Source organism: Podarcis raffonei, chromosome 8, assembly GCF_027172205.1.
Source record: "Podarcis raffonei isolate rPodRaf1 chromosome 8, rPodRaf1.pri, whole genome shotgun sequence".
In the NCBI taxonomy this organism is placed as follows: domain Eukaryota; kingdom Metazoa; phylum Chordata; class Lepidosauria; order Squamata; family Lacertidae; genus Podarcis; species Podarcis raffonei.
The window spans coordinates 88934554-88957357 of record NC_070609.1 but is presented as its reverse complement, the minus strand read 5'-3'; the positions used below and the strand labels follow the sequence as shown (position 1 = coordinate 88957357).

The following is a 22804-nucleotide window of genomic DNA, read 5'->3' as shown; positions in this document are numbered from 1 at the left end:
GGTGGAGGTTTTTAAGCAGAGGTTGGCTGGCCAATCTGTCATGGATTCTTTAGCTGTGGTTCCTGCATTGCAGGGGGGTTGAACTAGATGACTTTTAGAGTCTCTTCCAATTCCACAGTTCTGTAGGGTATTTCTAATCCCACATCAGCAAGAAATGTCTGGTATGGTTGGGGGGATTCAGCCCAACACCATAGAAAAAGCTAGAACCATATTGAGGTGGAGTAAGACACTCCAGATATTTACAAACTCAACAGTTTGCAGAGTCCCAGATCTTTGTGTTTTTCCCCTCCAATGAAATTCACAGATGTAACTTTTGGTTGCAATATAACTTGGACTGTGATGGAATTGCTGTTTAATCTGCTTGTCTTTGCTTGTCTTGCAGGTGATCCCTGTTGCTACCCATTTAATGAATAACGGCAGTGGTGTTGGAGTGTTGCAATGCCTGGAGCACATGATTGGTGCTGTGAGAGGCAAAGTTATGGAGGTGGGTACAGGAGTAGTAGTAGTAAATCCAAGTAGTAGTGTTGAACTTCCCTTGAGCTTCTATAAATCAAAAACCTTTCACTTGGATATGCGTGCCTTCCAGTTTGGAAATTACTTAACTTTTGAATTTCCCGTCTTCCCTTTCTTTTCCAGATCCACAACCATTTCTCTCACAAACCAGTAATCCTCATTGGCTGGAACACAGGAGCTCTGGTGGCCTGTCATGTATGTCGCTCTCTTGTCTATACCTCCAGTATTACTATACTAGTTTACTGCAGGAAATCGCAGCAGTGTGGTACGTGCAGAATAAAACCCAGAAGAGAAACCAAGGCATAGGACCTGAAAGTACTCTGCTCCCCAGCTTTCCCCAACCTGATATACTCCAGCTGCTTAGGACAACAGCACACATCAGCCCCAGGCAGCACAGCTTGGTTGTCCTAGCAGGGCCTGATGAGAATCCTCATAGAATCAGAATTGTAGAGTTGGAAGGGTATTGATTGTCAGGAGCTTGTCCTACACTTTGAGTAGGACCCTGGCAGAGACACATGCCCGACTGGCATGTTCTCTCCCTCCTGGTTGTTCGTTTGGGAGCTTCAAAAGCTTTCTTCAGCCCAAACATCACAGCGACCGATGCCAACAGACACCGGCACACTTAGGGATCCGCAGAGTCTTCGCAGTTTGCGTAACACATCTCAGCAACTCAGCATTTTGGCTAATCTACTTTATTTACATATAAACACACACGGAGCTGACACAAAACCCCACATATATTAAGTAAAATGGAAACATCACCACCCAACCCCAACCCCACTCATCTTTTCCCCCCCACCTCTTTCCCCCTATTCTTCCTAAAGTCTCAACAAATGAAACTGATTTGTAAAAAAAAAAAAAGTTACATGGGGGGAAATAAGAGAGAGAGAGACATTGCAGATACCTTTGTAAATTAAGAAAATCTTTAATAAAAATACATTAAAATAAATAAACAAATAAATAAACACACACACACGGAGCACTGCAACATGGCTCCCTCTCTCTCTAGCATCAGACAGCAAGGGGGGGGAGGACAATAGTCCCACTTCATGGAACACAGTAACACAAACATCCTGTCTCCATCACTTCCCACTTTGTAGAGTCAAAACCTACACCGTCATGTGACAGACAAAAATCCCATGACCGCAATCACAGAGCAGGGATTCTAACATCAGTGTCAAGCTCACTGGTCAGTAATTACCTGTGTCTCCTCCCCCCTCCCCTTTTTGAAGATGGGGACAACAATTACCTGCTTCCAGTCTGCAGGGACGTCACCTGTTCTCCATGAATTCTCAAAGATCATAGACAAAGGCTCTTGAGATTACACAAGCTCCTTTAGTACCCTTTGATGCAGCTCAAAACATCTGGAGAGCATCAGATCAGGGAAAGCTGTGTTAGTCTAAGCAAGCTCCTCTAACGATGCAAGCTACGCTTCCAGGGTTTCTTGGAAGAGGAACTAACTGTTAAACCACTCTGAGAATTGCAGCTCTGTGAGGAGAATAGGGGTTTCCCAACAACTCGCAGCATCCTTAACAAACCACCGTTCACAGGATTCTTTGGGGGCATGACAGTGCTTTAAATGAATAGTGAAGAAATAGGGGCCTTAAAGATTCTAAGTCTACTGTACTGACTGCATTTTGGAAAGAGTGAGCACATGCACTAGGAAGGAAAAGTCTGGTTTTACTCTTTGTTGTACTTGAAAAGCAAATACAACTGTAACAGATTAGCCACAGAATCATCTTTCCTGACTACTGGACATGGATTGCCAGTTGAGCTACATAGTCCTAGAGTAATAGAATTGTAGACTTGGTTTGGACCCCGAGGGTCATCTAGTCCAACCCCCTGTAATGCAGGAATCTCAACTAGTTCATACATGGCAGGTGGCCATCCATGCTTAAACACCTCCAGGGAAGGAGAGTCCACCACCTTCCGAGGGAGTCTGTTCCACTGTCAAACAGCTCTTGCTTTAAGTTCTTGAAGCCATTGGTTTGGGTCATACCCTCCAGAGCAGGAGAAAACAAGCTCCATGTGGCAACCCTTGAGATATTTGAAGATGGCTATCATATCTCCTCTCAGTTTTTTATTTACCAGGCTAAACATATCCTGTAGTAGTCATAGAAATGTGACCCCTTTGTTTCCATGTCTAGGTTTCAGTGATGGAGGATGTCAGTGCTGTTGTGTGTCTTGGGTTCCCTCTCTTAACTGTGGATGGGCCCAGAGGGGTAAGCATGAAATTGCTAAATTTGAAATTGTCAGCTAATAAACTGGTTTTACAGCATGGCGTGAGGAGTGGATTGCTTTTTGGCTACATTACCAACAACATACCAGGAATGCTTTGCATGTTGGTTCTCTACTTTAAAAATATGTAGCAGATATGAAGGTTGCTCTTGCATTCTGCCCAGCAGCAGCAGCAGCAGCAGCAAAGTGTACCCTCCTTATCACTTCTAAAACTAAGAGATGTGTTGTTTTGCGCAACAGGATGTTGATGACCCACTTCTGGACATGAAGACTCCAGTTCTTTTTGTGATTGGTCAGAACTCCCTTCAGTGCAATAGTGAAGCCATGGAAGATTTCCGGGAGAAGCTTCGAGCTGAGAACAGCCTAGTCGTGGTTGGAGGAGCTGATGATAATCTGAGGTGTGTTCAGCCAGGGCGGGTTTATTGTTAGATCCAGGCCATGAGGTTCTTTGTTAAAAAAAGAACCTTGGTAGGGATGCTGTATGTTGACCTGCAAAGTTAAAACTGCTTCCTGCTTAGAGGTTTTAAACCACTTTTGTAAACCACTTTGAAGTTTGTTTTTTTACAATCAAGCAGTGTATAAATTTTGTTAAATAAATAAATAATGAATAAAACTCTGGAACTTGCTCCCCCCTCCAAGGAGTCAGCGATGGCCACCTACCTGGATGGCCTTAAAAGTGGATTAGACAAATTAATGGAGGAGTGGGCTGTTGGTTGCTACTAGCTATGATGGCTATGCTCTGCCTCCATAGGAACAATGCTTCCGAATACCCAAATACCCGTTCCTGGAAACCCAAAATGGGGAGAATGCGCTTGTGCTCCAGTGCTGCTTGCGGGTTTCCCTCGGGGATCTGGGTGGCCCCTGTGAGAACAGGAGGCTGGACTAGGTGGGCCAGTGCTCTGATTCAGCAGGTTCTTAATGTTCCCTAGCGTGGGTCTGGGGAAACTTTTTCAGCCCATGGACCACACTCTTTTCTGGGCAATCTTTGGGGGCTGTATGCCAGTTGGTGGACAGAGCCAGAGGCAAAAATGGGTAGAGCAAGGAATCTAAATCTTAACTTTGCACAGCAGCCTATACGCACATACTCCTCTCTATCCTTCATCTAGGCCAGCAGAAGGCATTATCAGAGTCCAGAGGTGCAAACTCTCAAGAAAGGTGCAAAGTAGGACCAGTAAGGGCTGTGGCCTGGGGAAAGTGTGGTGACAAACTTTGAGTGCCCCATTTCCCCTCCCCCAAAGCCGGAGGTTTCTGCATCCCTGCTGCAGAGAAACTCAAAGAAATATTGATTCAGGAGTGTCAACTTGAATAAAATGCTGGGGGGGGAGGTAAGCCCTATTGCGCATAATCAGTCACATGAAATGGCGCATGCACACCATTTGAGTGGCAATGCCCAGCAACTTTGGGTAGCCCACCCCCCTCAAATATTCTGTGGGGGGTCAAAGGGACCTCGGCACCTAGGGGTTGGCATGTATGTCTTGATTTAAACTTTGAAACGACACCGACGCACACATGAAGCTGCCTTAACACTGAGTCAGACTGATAAGTCCCTCCATCCATCTGCCAGTGTCGTTCAAGCACCCCTTAGCTGGAGATGTCAGAGACTGGACCTGGAACCTTCTGTACAAAAAGCATCTGCCCATAATTCACTGCCATAAGTTAGGAAGCTAAGGTACACAAGAAAATGGGGGCACAGAATGTGAACATCAGTTTGAATAATGGGATGTGCAGTTCATATTGGACAGGCTAGCTTAGTCCCCTGGCATTTGCCAGTAGATTTAATCAGCATTCTTGGTGTTTGTATTTGGTGAAAAGAAGTGTCGCTGCTAGTCAGTTAAGTCAAGTCAGCCTTGATTCCATGTAAATCCAGAGCAGGTTAGTTTGTCCAAAGTTGACAGAAACATCGGTAATACCAGATTGACCTTCAGGGGCAATCTGCCACTATCAGCTTTCTGACTGTGAATTGGGAAGGAGAAGGAAATAAAAGGAAGTGTGTGCTTTGACAGGTTTTCTGTTTTTTTTAATAATAGGATTAGCAAAGCCAAAAAGAAATCAGAAGGCCTGACTCAGAGCATGGTGGACAGGTGTATACAGGTAAATACATGACATAAATTATGAGGTCCTAATCACTTCTCTGTGCTAAATAATTTTGGCAAAAAGCCAACCCTAACCTGATGTCATCCAGGTGTTTTGGACTACAGCTCCCATCAGCTGCAGCCAGTACTGCCATATGGTACTGGGAATGATGGGAGCTGTGGTCCAAAACATAGATGGTAGTTTCAACAGTGGAAGGGGCCACCTTGGAAGGTGGTGGACTCTCCTCCATTGGAGGTTTTTAAACAGATTCGATGGCCCTCTGCCAGGGATTCCTGCATTGCCCCCGGGGGTTGGACTGGATGACCCTTGAGGGTACCTTCCAACTCGACAATTCTGTGATTTTATTCAACTTCAGAGTAGACTCATTGGAATTTATTCACCTGTTAGTCGTGCCCATTAAGTTCAGTGGGACTGCTCATAGTGGTGTAGGCACAGTGTAAGCCCTCACCTGATGCATCTAGCCACACTTCCGCATTTCAAGTCCTGCCCAGTCTACTCTTGGGTCTTGATGGGCAGAATCCAAAGGTTCTCAAACCCTTGTCTCTTCGTCCCTTGTCAGTTGCAAGAGAAACACTTGAACCTATCCAAAAGCAATTGTGCTCACTTGAGACAAGAGTCACCACTGCTGGGAGGGAGCCAAGGGTCTCACAGGCTGGCAACAAAGCTGTGCCTGGGCAGGAAATGCTTTCAGGCCTCCAGCATAAGACTGTCTCTCTGCTGTTTTAGCAGGGTGCAAAAGTGCCATCACTCAGTCATGTGTGGAAGCCTACCAAGAGGCTGGTCACTCCTGCCGTAATTCCCTAATCTTCCATATGGCTTCCTGCCGCATTGCGTTTTCATCACAGTGGAAAGGAAATCTCTACATTGCCCTCTTTGGCAGAGGTCCTTCTGCAGGGACCAGCACATAATCCCTTCTGTTGCTCTGAAGGCCCCCTTAGCACATTTCAGCACATTAAATTTTCTGTTGGCATAAGAATAGTAAAAGTAAGTATAAAGGGAAGGACTGGGAGTTGGGGCCTCGCATATAGATATATATATAGAGAGAGAGAGAGTTGGCAAATAATTTGAACTACAAGAAGTTTCATTTAGACCATTTGCACGTTTATTTTGTGGATGCTCTTAAGAACCTAACCCCGTCTTCTTGCCTCTGCAGGATGAGATTGCTGACTTCCTAACTGGAGTGCTCACCCGGGCAGACAGCCATTCGGGCTCTGACCCTCGGGACCTAGACGCTGAGAAGAAGAAGAAAACGACACGTGATTTGGCCAGGCGGGATCTGTCCTTTGACATGCCAGAAAGAAGCAGCCGGCCGGCCTCCCCTGCAGCCAAGGTCCCGGCTTCACCTTCCGGGTCAGAGGTAATGGCTGTGGTGGGGAAAGCACGTGTGCTTGCAAAGAGTTGCAGTGACAGCAGCAGAATGTGCCAAAAGAAGAGAAAGAAAGATTCTGGCACCTTCACACTGCAGCTTTAGATTTTCCCAGGCATTGCCCACACAATTCTCAGGGCCACCTTTGGAACCCTATACCACAGGAGCATGGCCTGCCACATTTGGAAACATAGATTAAATGTGCTCACCTTAGTCTGCTCTTCCTTCTTGCATTTAGCTTTCTAAAAAACAAATTTCCAGCTTTTATAATAAGGGTCGCTTAGGTTCTGAGGGCACTTGTTACTTGTCATACTTGTGAGATGTGAGCATGGAACTGAGGGATGCAGCGAGCCCCGTATATGAAAGGTGGTGGTGGAGGGGGGCTGATAGTGAGACCCCTGGGTAGAGAAGCAAAGATTCAGAATTCTTTGAAGGACTAAAGGAGCCAGTATTGCTTGCCGTGTCATTAGTTTTCCAAGTCCATGATCCTAAGCATTACTAAACATGTTCATTAGAGTGCACCCATAATGGTATTTGGGGTGGGGGGGCTTTTTCCCTTGGGCAGGACCTCTCCAGCGTATCCAGCAGCCCCACCTCCAGTCCTAAGGCTAAAATGGCCACTGTGTCATCAGTTCAGAAATCCAGTCAGATTGGGGCTACCCAGTTGCTGAAGAGGTCCGTGCAGCGGACAGAAGCTGCTGCAGCAGCGCTGACCCACAAGCAGGCTCAAGGTAAGTCTGCCTGTTTGTCTTTGTGGGGCAGCTTTTCGCATCCTGGGAATGCTTAGACTGGGGCCTGCGCAACGGGCAACATTCCAGGTTTTGACTCCAAGCAACACCACTTTCAGAAAGGGGTCACTTCCTCCAGAACAGAAACAGCCGCTTTAATGGGCCTTTGGAGTCTTCTGTTTAGTAGCTTTTGTTTCCTTCCTGCTGTCCGACTGCTGTTTGTGGCTTTTGTAGGCTTATAATGTGCCCGTGCAGATACATTTGTGTCTCCTCATCAGTTGACTGTGTGATGGAGTATCAGAAGCATATGTGATGGCCTTGTATGTTGAGGGATAGAGATATTCAACAGGTGCCTTTCGTCCTGCATGGTGATAAGCTTGTGCAGGCTGTGCTTTATGGCTTGGTCTGTGAGGTGAATGCAGGTGACTCCAAGGGAAGAGAACAGCACCGATGATAGATTGCAAAGGCACATGATAGATTGGCGGAGGGCGGGGCAGGAAGTTTTCTCTCATCTTCAATCTGGTTTTCTGTGTGCCCAGTGCAGCTCAACAGACCTGCCAGCTCCCAGTAGCGACCACTCCTCCTCTTTGTCCATGAAAATACAGATCCTTTCCCTTGAGCTTTTAATTGCAGATCTCTGCTGCTGGGACTCTTGTCTTTGGCAGCAGATGAGTTTCAGCCCATACTCTGCTGTAGCACTGCCAAGCTTTACCCTTTCTTTGCTTCATGCCTGCTGTGGAGGGAGAATGAGCTGCCATTCACTCTGTATAGTGAATGGGCAGGGTAATGGAGCAATACCATCCTCATTACAGTCATCTCCTAAATGAGAACTGGGCAGGAAACTTGATCAGAGAAGGGTGGAGAGTCACAGCTCAATGAGCTATGCATGCAGAAGGTCCCAGTTCCACCCTCCCTCCAGATAAAGTGGAGCTGTGGTGGGGAGTCTGGGAAAGCTTGAGACCCCGGGGAGCTGCTGCCAGTCAGAGTAGACAATATATACTGAGCTAAATAGACCAGTAGTCTGACTTGAGCTAAGGAGCTTCCTGTGTTCTTAGCTGGGCTACCTTGGCTGCCACTTGACCCACAACTGTCCTGTGATGAGATTGTGTTGCGCATCGCAGCTCAGCCTTTGCCAACTTGCTGCCCTCCAGATATATTGGACTACAACTCCTGTCAGCTCCAGCAACCCTTTACCTGATCTCACTTGGGCTGGTTGGAGCTGTCATCCAAAACTCCTACAACTCCTGGAAAACACCAGGCTGGTGAAAGCCGATGCAGCTGGAAATTGCTGGTGCCAGATTGGCTGAGCAACTTACTTTTCTCATAGTCCCCCTTCTCCGTCTGGCCTCTCTTCTCCTTCTCTAATACATGAGGTCATGGGTGCGGGGAGAGACAGCATTTGTCAAGGGTTGAAACAGATTGCCCTGTTGTTTGATCACCTATGGTCCTTGTCACTCTGGCCTTTGTGGCTGTCAGCCAACTCAAATTCTAGGTCTGATTGTGAAACCTAGACTGAATTGTGTATGAAGGCATCACTCCTTCAGAAAAGCAGCAGTAAGTGCTAAACACCCTCTAAATAAATCTTTATGCTTTGCTTGTTCTAAATTACAGATTTAGGCACATCCTAGCAGCAGATCAAAATAAGTGCATGTGTGGCAGCATGGTCACTCCTTTCCTTTGTTAGAATTCAAACTCTCAGGGTAGCCGTAAATTTACTGTAGCAGCTGGCCAGTGCTAGCAGGCTTTATGCCACATACCTCCATTCAAAGGTGGGTGCTTGGAGTGCTGCTGTGTTGAGCCCCAAACAATGACAATCGGCAGTCACATTTTGCTTCCTAATGTGTTGTGTGTTGTTTGTGCCAAGTGTTTTGCAGTTATAATTAAATATGTCTAAAATGACTTTGTGTGATTTGTATTAGTAAGTGACCCTGCTCAGGCAATAGCTGAAAGTGCAGTCAGTGAGGGAGAGAGAGAGAGAACAACTCAGAAAGCTGCTTTTGCCGCCTCTGACAGAAGTTGCTGCCCGGTTCTGCTGGTCAGGGTGGAGTGGGTGATCTCAAAGCCCCAGTGACAGGCAATATGCTATAGGATTCTGCACCAAACTGGTGCCCTTCAGATTTTTTGAACTGTTGACAATCCCATCAGCCCTGGCTAGCACTGCTTTGAAGGGTTGGGGGAGGCTAGGCTACAGCCATGCCAGTTAGAGATGCCTCTTGGATCTACTTGCCAGCCAGCCGCAGAGTTTCTCTTCTCATGGTGGGTCAGAGGGATGCCCCCCCCAAACATGAGCTGCAGGACTGTAATTTTCTCTGATTCATTTCAGCTCAGTTTGCTGCCTTTCTGAAACAAAACATGCTGGTGAGGAAATCTCTTCCTCCTGGCACCTCTTCATGCCTCTTTGGTGAGTATCTCCTCACTTTCTGCCTCTGCTGCCTCTCTCTTCTTCCCTCACCCTCCTTCTCTCTCCCTCCTTGCACTGCTTTGGCAGTGTCTGGGGGCCTCTGCTGCCTTCTCCCACTCCTCCTGTTGTTTAGCAGGAGTTGAAGTAAAGTAGCTATAGAGGACAGCTTCTCTTCCTACCCACCCACCCCACTTTTTTACATAGCTTTGAAAATTTCATTACTGCTGGAGGCAGTTTTTGCAGTGGGCCTAAACAAAACTATTTTCTGCCTGGACCGGCCCAGCTGTTCCAGCCCTGCTTTTTCCATGGTGCTCCTGGAAGTTCCAAACTGCTACCACAAGAGGGAGGGACGCGGGTGGCGCTGTGGGTAAAACCTCAGCGCCTAGGACTTGCCAATCGCAAGGTCGGCGTTTCGAATCCCCGCGGCGGGGTGAGCTCCCGTCGTTCGGTCCCAGCTCCTGCCCACCTAGCAGTTCGAAAGCACCCTTAAGTGCAAGTAGATAAATAGGGACCGCTTTATAGCGGGAAGGTAAACGGCGTTCCGTGTGCTGCGCTGGCTCACCAGATGCAGCTTGTCACGCTGGCTACGTGACCCAGAAGTGTCTGTGGACAGCGCTGGCCCCCGGCCTCTTAAGCGAGATGGGCGCACAACCCTAGAGTCGGACACGACTGGCCCGTACAGGCAGGGGTACCTTTACCTTTTACCACAAGAGGGAGATGAACAGTTGGCAGGGGAAGTCTGGGGTGTTGCAGTGAGGCTAGCTTTACCAGCTGTTCTTCAGGAGGCAGCAGGCTGCCTGCCACCTGGTCTTGGTGGGTTTTGAACTCTAGAGATTAAAGATGGCAAAGTGGGACAGATCTGGTAGACAGATCGTGACCCATCATGGGCTACAATCCGCTAGGAGTTTTTCCTTGCCCAAGCTTCATTGTGATGGAAGTGTGGCCTGATAAATGCATGGCAATCCATGTCTGGTAGGGCCTTGTGCTAATAAGGGTGATTTTTTGAGGTGAGGGTGATTCCTTCTGGGCAGCCTTCCAAGGGCCGCATTCTACTGGTCGGCGGGGCCAGATGCAAAAGCAGGTGGAGCAATAAATGTAAATTTTACCTTGGTTTTGTAGCCTAGCTTCTACACAGACTCTCACACCCTTCTCTTTCTTTGATCCATCTAGACAAATGAGGCATTATTACTTACAAAGGCATATTCCAGCCAGGCAAAAACACTTGAGGTGTGAAGCAGGACCAGTTTGGGGCGTGACCCAGGGACAATTCCAAAGGCCAGGTGGAGAGGCTTGGAGAGCCACATTTGGGACATGGCCTGCCGGAGATTTACTGCCCCTTCGCTGTCTGGTTGATCTGGAGGAGGCTGCTTGCTCCTTACCCCAGATTGCTTTGGTGGCTCTGTAATCTGTAATCTGATGGTATGAACTGAATTCCACAGTGGATTTTCAGTGATGGGGGAATGCAGCAGCGTCCCTGTCATGGCAGGAGACCTGATTCCCACCTAGTACAAGTGCATACAACACTATTAAACAAAAGCAACAGTAATGAAATCCAAACAAATGTCAGAGTAGAATTGTGTGTGTGAAAAGTACCACATACACTATGAAAATAACATTAGCTAAGTAGCCAGCTCTTGCTAATTTTGTAAAACACAGTGCTTGGTGCCAGTTTATTCAGTAAAGAATGGCTACGTTTTGACTTGGCTTTCTTCAGCAGTCTGGATACATAGAAACAGGGCCAGTTAATTGGAACTTGCTGGACTACCGTAACAAATGCAGGTTGTCAGATTCCTTCCCAGCCTGCACAGAATTTTAGTCTCAAAATGGCATCCTCATTCACCTCAGAGCAGCAGCAAAGCCAACAGAGTTCCCGTAGAATTCTTGAGGTGCCTCAGCCTGGGAACAGGCTCAGCATTCACTTTCTGCTGCATTAATTTGGTGGCTCTGAGCTGCTAGTGAACAGAAGAGAGCAGGGGTGGCTGACCTCTAGATGTGTCTGGACTCCTATTCCCATCAGCCCCAGCCAGCATCACTGATGTTTGGGGCTGGAGTCCATCAGCATCTGGAGAGCTGTAGCTCAGTCACCTCTGGAGTCGTGTGTGGAGTACTTGGTTGTTTTGGACTACTGTGAGTGCACACACACACACACACACACACACACACACACACACCTTGGCAGCTTTGTTCTAAGTGATTCTCCACATTCTCAGCAAAACGTCTCAAGTGACTTTGGAGCAGAGTATGCACCAGGTTTCAAAGCAATGTGTTAACTCTTTGTCTTAGTAAACAGAAAACTGACTCCATGCTGATGGCCCTGGTGAAAGTGGCCGCTTGGCATGAATCAGGTTCATGGGCTGTTTCCTCATCCAGGACAAACAAATACTGAACTTCACTCTCAGCTGTTCTTGGTACCATTAGCTATCAATGCCCAACACTATAGAGCAAAAACATCGCTTATTCAATACTGTGGCTTCCCTAGCATCTGCACATTGTGGAATGATAACATACTGGGGGCGAGTATGCTTTACACTTGAAAAAAATCCCTGTTTGTGAGATGTTCAGAGAAGAAGGTGTTCAACATTGTTGGTTCTTGTGAATACCTCATTTGGTTCCCAGAAAGATCCAGTAATGAAGCCATCTGTCCAGTTTGCTGTTTGGTTGGACCCAGGAAGAGAGTTCTGAATTTTGCTAAAGGGGTGTGGTTTTAGGGACTTGAAACACACCACTCTTTTATCTCTAAGCCTGAGTGTTGCAGTAAGAAGGAAGAAGTACCTAGCTAGCATGAGTTGTGTGTTGAAGGCATTAGCAGAGAGAATCTGACAAGTAAACCATGTTTACGTGCACATAAATCATGCTGAAAGCAATAAGATTAATACCAAGTTTAAAAATTGTTAGGCTGAAGTCTTGGTGATTTCAGAATAAGTTAGTTCCAAATAAGTTTGCTTAGGATTGCAGCCCTGCTGTGGAATCTGGTATATCCATTAGGAAAGAGCTTATGTGTTTTGAAATGAAGTGCATCTATTTCATGAGTGCAGCTCACAATGCCTCTCCAGTAACTGATCTCTTCTTCCTTTACCTGTTGGCCCCTCCATCCATATCCTACAAGTCCTCCTTCCCTTCTCCTAGTTTGCAGCTTGAATGGCACCCCTGATTAATTTCGATTTAATGCTGATGATTGGCAGGTGGGGTGACAGCTTCAAAGAAAGAGAAGAAGGGTTCTTGTCGCCTGCGAAGCAAAATGACACTTTGCACAGGGTGGCCTGGAGGAAACTGCAGGGATGTGTCTGGGCACATGCACAGGTTTGTGTTGTGAGGTTTCCCCTGTACACTTAGTTTCAACAAACTGTCTTGTATTCTCTGGTTTCAGTCTCTTCAGAGCAGCAGTCAGAGGCCAGGGAGAAAGAAGATGTGCGAATGCAGCTGAAGAGGCACCAGGCCCCCAGTCCAACTCACTGCAGCAAATCTTCCAAGCGAGCCAAAATCAAGGTGACCATCGTCTCCCATGGAGAATCTGCTGACACAGGGAATGGAGCCCCCTTAGAGGCACCGCCAGAAAGTGAGTCCTGGGAACTATAGCTCACTTACAGGTGACCAGTGGTGAGGAGGGAGGGTCTAAAGGTCACAGGAGATGTGTGTCAATCGCCTTAAGTGGCGTTTTGGTTGGGAGAGTGCTAGGCTGGTGGATTAACGGTTTGGTCTAGTGTATGGGACAGTGCAGAGCAAGTGCCTAAAACATGTTGTCATCTGACATGCAAGGTTTAGGCCATTGTATTAGTTCCAGGGAATAATTAGCTAATATTTTTCATGAGCAGCTCTGAGTTGCAGTAGCATTATAAACAAAAGAGGAACTGCACTGTTTTCTAATGTTTCTTGGATGCAGGTGGGTTTTGAAGCTAGAGTTGGAGAATTTGTTGGGATCTAGTTATGTTAGAGTTGCTCTGTGAGCTGAACTAATAAAGCATTGCCGTGAAAGACATGGGCATCCCAAAACTGAGGCCCCTTGTATGGATTTCTGCAGATTGCACTGCAAAGTGAGAGCAAGAAAGGCACAAACAGCAGCTCCAAGAAAGCCCTCAGCTAACACTGGAAGGTGCTTACAAGGCTGCCTCTTGCCCTCCTCATAGTGCATGGTAACCAGGGGGCCATGGCTACTAAGTTTACAGCTGTTCCCCAGAAAATGTGATTCTGGTTGATGGGAGGCAGAAAACAGCCTTGTGGAATATGTCATGGGGATGTTGATTTTTAAAGGCCTGGCCAGTGGTCTGTTCAATTTTTTAAAATATTCTTCTTTCTGATGTCCATGGCATTTGGTTTCTGAGCCAATATAATTAGCTTTTCCAAAACTAACAGGTTGAAGTGTTTTCCACAAAATCTTCCACCTGGGAGCTCAAGATCCTCCATAGGAAAAGCTCTTTCTAGGACTGATGCTGACTTCCATTGGAAGATCCTTTGTGATTTCAAATTTCTTGGCAAAGCCAGCTTCTAGATGTGATTATTGTTTTGTAACATTCTCATTGCCTGAAATATGTAGTTGATTGCAAATGATTTCCCAACCTGTAGCATGTTTGGATGCAGCAACTGTGCGGATGTGTGCATGGCTTATACAAGTATGCTGGTAAGGGGCTGGGAGTGGCCACAGCTCCCTGAAAGAGGGCACACTCTATTGCACATCTTGGTTCGCTGCCCTCACATATGAAGGAAGGACCCTGAAAGGGAATGACTGTATTTGCTGATGAGCACATGATGTAACAGCAGCAGCACATTGCTAAACGGGAACTCCTTCTAGAGTGGTCTAGTGATTTGCATGGGCGCCCAAGCTCAGTGTGAAGCAGGAGATAGGATAGCCACACTTGAAACATTTATTGGGGATAAATCAGCTAAGGCTTTTAAAATGGAAGTAAGAGTAGGCTGTCGAGCCAACCCTTCTACGAAGAGGGCTTCACATAGTTTGAGCACATCTGGACATGGAGACTTCCAAAGCTGTAAAATGTTATACTTTTGTAAATCTTCCCTTTAGTTAATTCAACAGTAGATTTATTTATTTTTACTGTACAAATTAACTAATCCCTGTTTAATCACTGGGGCATAAATTTATCAGCTTTGAAAGTCTCTGTCTCTTTTTAATTTTTTAATTATCCAAACTTTATTTCTTTTCACAGACAATAATGAAATGCAGAAGTAAACTTGAACCAAACAAGAATTCCCTCTTACCATACGTGGACAGGTGGAATGTGCAAGACAGATTTTCATTTGTATCCAAAACACTGCAATAAACGCGTGATTTTAACTTGCTTCTGTTCCTGTGTATTTTATATGAGAGATGCTTTAAGACAAGCCCTGCTATGAATGATTGGCCAGTGCTAAGAGGTAGTAAAGAAAGAAGGGTGTTTGGCATAACAGAACAAGGGAAATAAGTATAAATTAAATCAGCAGGCAGGAGTGCTGATTGCTGCTTCCAAACTAGACAGCCTGGTGCTTTGGAGGCAGTGAGGCTGTTTGGAGTCTAGAATCCAGTTCAATTGTTACTCTGCTGTATGTGCTGAGTGAGTCACATAGTGACGTGGTATTTCTTGCATCTTTCACGGCAGTGTCAGGCTATGGGTTATTGGAGGTTGATGCTTGGTCTTTTTCAGTCCTTCAGACATACTGCAGCAGAAACAGACTCCTCTTACTCCTTTTTTTCCTTTTGCAGTAGCTGCAGGGAAGCCTATTGCTGCAACCTTGGGACCATCCACCTTGGCTGTAAAGGAGGCGCCTGGATTGCTTGCCACCTCCAAGTGAGTATCTGCTGGCCTTCGATGCATTTAGGACCGATTCATGCATCTTTTAAGGGTAGGCTACATTTGTGAATGAGTTGTCACAAAGAGTTGCCTTGCTAATCTCAAATCACCAGTGTTTTCCCCATGGAAATCAGTTCACACATCCAACTCTGAGAAATGCTTCATTTATGGAATTCATTGATGCACAGTGCATCAATTCATTCATTTTAAAAATTAATCTTCCGTTCCTTTCAAAACAGTGTGTGTAATAATGATGGCCAGTTGCTCAGCGGGGGTACTCTATTACGGTATGTATTTGTATATTGTAAACCACCCTGTCATCTTCAGATGAAGGGTGGTATAGAAATTTAATAAATGGTTACAATAATCTACCCCACCCTTAGGAGGAGATTTTAACATCTATGGAGGATGGGCCTACCAACACCATCCTGGGGGCCTCATGATGACTTATCTGTTCCCTCCAGGGTCTAAACACTGTGTGCTGTGAAGCAGCAGCAGGAAGAGCCCCTTAATGCCCTTATCATGGGCTTCTCATATGCACCTGGCTGGCTAATATGGGAAATGGAGCAAATTGGACAAGACCGGTCATTGGTGTGGTCCAGCAGGACTACCCAAATACATAAGAAGAGCCTGCTGGATCAGACCAATGGCCCAGCTAGTCCAGCATCCTGTTCTCACAGTGGCCAGCCAGATGCCCCAAAGGGAAACTTGCAAGCAGGACCCAAGCACAAGAGCCGTCTCCCCTCCTTCCAGAAACTGGTATTCAGAAGCACTGCTGCTTCTGACTGGAGGCAGAGCAGAGCCATCATGGCTGGTAGCCAGGGACAGCCTTCTCCTCCATGAATTTGTCTAATCCTCTTTTAATGCCATCCGGGTTGGTGGCCATCACTGCCTCCTGTGGGAGGGAGTTCCATAGTCGATAACTCTGCACTGTGTGGAAAAGGACTTTATCTGTCCTGAATCTTCCACTGTTCAGCTTCATTGGGTGCATGCTACTGCTAGTGTTATACGAGAGGGAGAAAAACTTCTTAAAGTTTATTCACTTTATTCTTAAACTGCATGTAAGTGTGAAGTGGCCTACAGTCAGTATGGCACAGAAGAAACTATGCAAGCCAAGCTACCATGTGCTGCAAGCACTGGCACAGACGCACCCCAGAAAGGGCACCTGCAGGGCAAGTGGCTCCAGGTGCTGCGTACAGGGGAGCCAAACAATGCCTTTGGAGGAAAAGCAAATCTCATTTGTGGCTGAGCAATTCCACTTACCCCATGCCAAGATCTGTGTGCAGTGTGTGTGTGCTTAATAATTTAACTGCTTTTCCTTTTTTCCTCCCCCTCCCAGGCCAAGTTCTGCTGCAGACAGCCCCTCTATCAGTCCCACCCCCTTGGCCACGATCCCTAGCAGCACAGCCCCAAGTGCTTTCCATGCTCTGCAGAACAGGCTGGTGGCAAGTGGCACACATTGTATGCAGGCCCAGCCGAGCAACGCTGTCCAAGGTAACTTCTGACTCTCTCTCTTTCTGTGAAAAGGCAAGATTACCCCCACCAGGCCTCTGAAAGCAACCGTTGCCTCTGGCCTGCATCAGAGAATGCCTTTAGTACTTGTGCACTCTGGCATCAAGGTAGATTGAGAAGACCTCAGTTTTTGAATATTTTTATTTTTATTAAATTTGCCACTCTGAAGGCCTTCAGCAAACAGTGCTTCCAGGGTGGCTAACAATGAAAGGTTTAAAAGCAAACAATTAAACAAACAATGTAAACCATCAATTGAAAATCAAAACCAGGATAGCAGGTAAGACATGATCAATAATGGAATAAGTAACGATGAGTTAATACAAAAAACTTCACAGTGCTTATTTAAAAGCCTTTTCCACCTAGCACCACTCCAAAAAGACAGTGGTGTTGATGCCAGGCTCTTGGGGAAATATTGATTCAAACCCAGTACCCTGTGGGTTTAGCCTGCAATGGCCAATAAAATCCAGACACCAGTTATCAGTCCAACAGGACATTTATTTCGGCATTATAAGGCCAGTGAGACACAACCTCAGCTGGCAAGTAGTTGAGGGGTGACACCCCAGATATAAAAAAAAGCACTAGCATTTATGCTCTTACAAGCAAAGGGACAGCTATTTCCATATATAACAATAGTTTCTTCTTGTTTCTAATGCTTTAATCACAAGGCATACCAACTTCCTTATCTTTCTCTCCTTACTTTGTCCTCAGCAGTAGCTCCTTTGTGAATGTTGTTCCCTCCTTCTCTCATGGTTCTCTTGCGAACACAACCTTCACATTCCAGCCTTCACCTGCTCAATGCTTCTTTTTATTCTCCTTCTATAAGGCACAGAGCTGCTGGCTGACATGAGTAAGAAGCCTCCTCTTGCATTTCACAGAGGCTTGCGGTGGCTTCAGATGTGCAGTCCAGGCCTGTCAGCTGAACGGGGAGAGAAATGTGCATCTGGCTGGCTACCCTGGGTTGTTAGCTCCAAAGCTGTTCTTGAGTTGTCTGACGGGATCAGATTGTTGGTTCAGACAGCAAATTTGTTTCTTGAAGCACAGAATGAATAACCCTCTTGCTTCTCTTTGGTTTATCTCCAGGGGCAGCTTCTGCCAGCAGCCTCCTGCAAGGCTTGAGCTTCAGCCTGCAGGACATTGGCACAAAGCCAGCCGCTCTCCCAACAAGTGTTGCTGCTGCTGCTGCTGCTGCAGGGCCTTTGGCTCAGGTAGGTCCGTGTGAGCAACCTGTGGGGTCCCTGGTCAACCAGTGGGCCAAAGGTTTCAAACATGCATCCCCAGCTGTTGTTGGGCTACAACTCCCATCATACCTAGTTATGGATGTGGGCAGCGCTGTGGTCTAAACCACCAGACCTCTTGGGCTTGCCAATCGTAAGGTCGGCGGTTCGAATCCCTGCAACAGAGTGAGCTCCTGTTGCTTTGTCCCAGCTCCTGCCAACCTAGCTGTTTGAAAGCATACCAGCATGAGTAGATAAATAGGTACCACTGTGATGGGAAGGTAAAGTGCGTTTCCATGCACTCTGGCACTTTTCACGGTATTCCATGCACCAGAACCAGTGTAGTCATGCTCGCCATATGACCCAGAAAAGCTGTCTACAGACAAATGCCTGCTCCCTCACATGAAAGTGGAGATGAGCACCGCACACCATAGTCGGATTCGACTGGACTTAACCATCCAGGGGTCCTTTACCTTTACCTTACCTAGCTAGCAGGACCAGTGGTCAGAGATGGTGGGAGTTGTAGTCCAACAACAGCTGGGGACCCAAGTTTGAGAAAACCTGGTTAACCCCTTAGATATCTTAGCATGAAGTAGGGAAAAGGGAGGGGCCTCCTGCTCAGTGATGTTTCATTCTTCTAACCTGTTCCTCTTTTTCCACCTTGCAGACCTCAGCGCTGAAGACCTCAGCCCCACTCCAGAACCTGAGCACCATCACCACGAGTACAGGCACCATCGTCCGCACCATCCCAGTTGCCACAACCCTGGCATCTCTTGGAGGCTCAGCAAGTGGGAAGCCCACCACTATTCACCAGCTGCTTACTAATGGGGGGCTGGCAAAACTTGCAAGCAGCCTTCCTGGCTTGGCTCACATCTCTGGTCAGGGGACAGGTAAGAGTCCAGCTGTAATGGCAGAACAGAGAATAATTATGTTCTGTGGTGACTAGTGCCATTTTTCCTTGGATTGTGGCTTCACCAGTGGGTATGCTGAGGTTACTGTGGCGATACTGATGAGGGAGCGAGTTGATTGGGGCCAAAACGCCAACTACAACAGGCATGGAGCCAGGATGCTATAGTATTCCTTTATTCAGAAACTTGCATTGGTGTGAATCAGAATTCAGTAGCAAAAACAATAAATGTATGAATAGGGTCAACAGCAACTGCAAGTGTTGCAGTTATTAGCTGATGAGGTTGGTGCAGGCTTTCATGCTTCTGCAGACCCTGATGAACAGAGCCATCATGGAGTGTTTGACTGCAGAGACCCAAGTTAAAATATCCACTCAGCTTGGAAGCTCACTGGGTAGTTTGGGGTAAGTTGGGCTTGCTATCTCAGGTTGAAGATTAAGTGGCCTAATCCTAGTTGCACCACCCTGAGCTCCTTGAAGAAAGGGGGAGATACAATTGTGATTTTCCAGCACTGAGCCTACAAAACAAAAACAAACAAAAAACCTACCTGAGGCTTTGCCCTTCACTAGCCTCATAACTGTTGATTGGCAAGGAAAAAATAGGTTAAAAAAGGAGAATTCCCTAGATGCCCCAAGATACAAGTTTGGGGCAAGTACTCTTTGGTGAGATAACCTCCACAGAGATTTAAAATCACGAAATGTGCAGCAAAGTAAATATAGGGTATTATACCTTTAAAATTTGCCCTTCTAAATTCCTTCCAAAGTTACTTCCTCTAGTATAGAAAAAGACCATGTTTGGTAAGTTAGAAATGGTTTACTTACAAACTTTCAAAGGTGAGATTCATGTGTTTTCCATACAGCATTCAGAAAACACAGGCAGCAAAACTTAAATTAGTTCCAAAGTGGTTAAAATTCCTGATTTATTTGGTACAGGAACACAATAATGGTTTGTAGAAAAGCCATGTGATCTGAGCTTGGAGCTCAGACCTCTACATACATGGTAGACTGAAGGAAACAATAGATTTTACTTTCTTCCTCCCAAGGTGATGGGGTGTGACCAAGCTAAGTGTGGCTGGACATCTTACTCTATGGCATTGACCTATTCATGCATTAATTAGACTTAAGCATTTTGGTTATATGAGGCTGGTTATCCCTCAATGATGATGTCAGTCTCTAAAGTCTCTGCCCATAGAAGGGCAGTTGTAAACTTAACTCCTAATTTATGATTTGTGGCTACCAGCTCTGGCATATGTGTGTTCCCAGGGCAACTTGCATCAGTGACTTTTTCCCTCCATTTCCACCAGGCTTAAAAGCTCCAACCACCATCACAGTGACTCTGCGAGGACAGGCCAGCCGAGTCACGACCCTCAGCCAGGCAGCCATGGGAAGCATCCAGCCCCAGCTGGAAGAGCAGCAGCAGCTGCTGCTACGGTCCCCCCCACCTCCACCCCAGGTAATTCTGCCTGCTGGAGCTCTAGCATTCAGGTGAGGTACATTAGGGACCGAACAGTCACAGAACTGTCTTCAAGCCTTGACCTGGGCACTCGGCCGTCTCCTCTTCTCTCTTGCTCTAAGGGTTTTCCAGCCAGCCTTTGGCTGCCTTACGGGCTTAGTAGCAGCAGCTGCCTCCAAGCTAAGCTTTGTCACCTTTGTTTACCACAGGACCCACCTAGATGGTTTTGCCTCTTCTGGCAAATCCCCCTTAGCCCTTCTTTCATTATGGAGGACATGGCGTTTCGTCCTCTTTGCCATTGTTAATTTTTGTGACTTTGAGTTATCTTGGGAATTTGGTTAAACCTAAAGGGAGGTCCATCTGTTCCAAGAGATCTCTCTGGGAAGCCTAAGAGCAGGACATGAGCACAATAGCCCTCTCCCAACATGTGTCCCCCAACAAATGGTGTTCATAGGCACACACTTCCTGTGATGAGTAGTCATTGAGAGCCTCATCCTCCATGAATCTGTGTGCTGGCTGGGTTGAGGAGAGTTGTAGGCCAAAAGATCTGGAGGACACCAGGTTGGCAAAGTCTGGCTAAACCAGATTGTAAGTGACATAAAGGTAAAGGACCCCTGACAGTTAAGTCCAGTCGCGAATGACTCTGGGGTTGCGGCGCTCATCTCGCTTAACATCCCGAGGGAGTTGGCGTTTTTCCAGGTCAGGTGGCCATGACTAAGCCACTTCTGGTGCAGTGGAACACCGACACCAGAGCAGCACACAGAAACGCTGTTTACCTTCCTACTGGAGCAGTACCTATTAATCTACTTGCACTTTTTGGCGTGCTTTTGAACTGCTAGGTTGGCAGGAGCTGGGACCCAGCAACTGGAGCTCACCCCGTTGCTGGGATTTGAACTGCCGACCTTTTGATCGGCAAGCCCAAGGCTCAGTGGTTCAGACCACAGCTCCACCCACGTCCCATCTATTAAAAGAAATAAGATAACATATATTAAAAGAAAGAAGATAGTATATATTTAGTTTGTAATGGAACCCACTTCATGCACTTTCTACTCGGTTTTCTCAGTTCCACCCCCATAAAGGGATTGTCTGATTCTGAGCTTGTGGAAAGTGTCATGTCAGATAATAATTTGGGATGGACTTGTGGTATGAATCCAAAGCCTGCTTTTGCTTAAATGCTGAAGAAGTGTCTGGGGACTTACTGGTGCATATTTAAAGATCTATTGAGTCAGCCGGGTCAAAAGGTCCGGTGTGCATCCCATATCTACATCTCCAGGAATCGGAAATACACAAGTTGGAACTGCAGCACAATGTTAAAAGGGCATCCCTACACCCTAAATAGCACTACTAAGGCTTACAAACAGACTTAAGAACAGTATGCTTTAGAAACCTTTGTTTGCTATGCACTTCTACAGCATTCAAGCAGGGTTTCCCCTCCTAATAATGAAAATTTTGGCATAATTCTATGTACATGTCACACAACATTTTTTATAGCAGTATAGGTGGTTCTTTCTCATAACTTTTGGTATTTGGTCCTTTCCATTTTCTTACTCACACTTCTGAGTTGCTTATGGCCAGAAATGTCATTTCGTTACCCTCCATTTCTCTTCTTTTTCTGTGTTTATATTTTTCAGATCACAGATAGTGCAGTTGGAAACTTCACCAGTGCAGCTTCCAGCTCCACTCCTTCCAGCAAGTTGTTGCCTCAGGGGGAACTTGGCAAAGCCAAGGCCGGCATAGAGATGCCTCCTGCTGAACCAACATCTCAAGCAACCTCAGCGCCACCACCAGCACTATCTGTAGGTGAGAAATGGTGGCATCTGAGCAACGTCTAGAAATCCAGCTGCAGGGGTCACTGCTTTTAGTAGTCATTGGTGAACAGCTGTCCTCTTTTTAGGCAGATAGCCACTGATGTTCATTTGAACTGAATATGAAACAATCCAAATAGCTAGGTTGCTCATGTGTTCAGTCTAGTTTCTTTCATTCATTTAAAACAGAATGCCTGTCATTAGGCTAGGCAGAAGGAATGCCCATATACTGCATGGAACAGAGGGTCCAAAACCTTTTTGAGACAGTGCCCCTTTGGTTCCACAAACTCATCCCTAGTGCCCTATACCTTATAAAAAGCATTATGCAGAATAATGGTTTGCATGACCTACTAAGGAAGATGACACAGTAGAATGCAAAACAGCAACTGTTGCACATTTACTCAAAATCCAATTAAAACTTATTGACCTTGATCCAATGATAGACTTTTCAAAGTGATAGTCATTTTCACTTCCAGAACCCCCCGCCCCCCGGTAATCCCTTCCAGGGGATAGTATAGCCAGATCTGGGAACCACTGCCATAAACCATAAAGGAATTCTACGTGAAGTGTCTCCATCAACACATGGGGCTGCTTAGGAGCCAGGGAGCTGGTTTCTTCCCATTTTAAAGTGCTTCTCAAATTTATCTTGCCTGCATTGTCTGAAACATCAGCAGCTTTCCTGGCTGTTTTTCCCCCCACCACTTACATTTCTAGGTACCCTCTCAGTACCTAGAAAATAACCTTCTAGAGTCTGCAAAAGCAAATTAGATTTTTATGTGAATCCCTAGTATTTACA

General features: G+C 46.4%; 1 protein-coding gene across 11 annotated transcripts in view; it reads left to right on the top strand.

Moving 5' to 3' along the window:
- KANSL3 (KAT8 regulatory NSL complex subunit 3) overlaps positions 1-22804 on the top strand; it is a 31168-nt gene that overhangs the window by 7264 nt on the left and 1100 nt on the right. For 6 of the 11 annotated variants that reach the window (XM_053401407.1, XM_053401403.1, XM_053401409.1 and 3 more), the window contains exons 8-22: positions 383-484; positions 637-708; positions 2661-2735; positions 2992-3149; positions 4779-4842; positions 5999-6202; positions 6777-6942; positions 9263-9340; positions 12708-12896; positions 15033-15117; positions 16460-16614; positions 17713-17837; positions 18514-18736; positions 20055-20203; positions 21835-22003. In XM_053401407.1, the coding sequence (XP_053257382.1) occupies positions 383-484; positions 637-708; positions 2661-2735; positions 2992-3149; positions 4779-4842; positions 5999-6202; positions 6777-6942; positions 9263-9340; positions 12708-12896; positions 15033-15117; positions 16460-16614; positions 17713-17837; positions 18514-18736; positions 20055-20203; positions 21835-22003 (2014 nt within the window). Of the gene's footprint in view, positions 1-382; positions 485-636; positions 709-2660; positions 2736-2991; positions 3150-4778; positions 4843-5998; positions 6203-6776; positions 6943-9262; positions 9341-12707; positions 12897-15032; positions 15118-16459; positions 16615-17712; positions 17838-18513; positions 18737-20054; positions 20236-21834; positions 22052-22804 lie in introns of all 11 variants that reach the window. The other 5 variants (XR_008331955.1, XR_008331956.1, XM_053401412.1 and 2 more) reach the window with 5 other exon arrangements.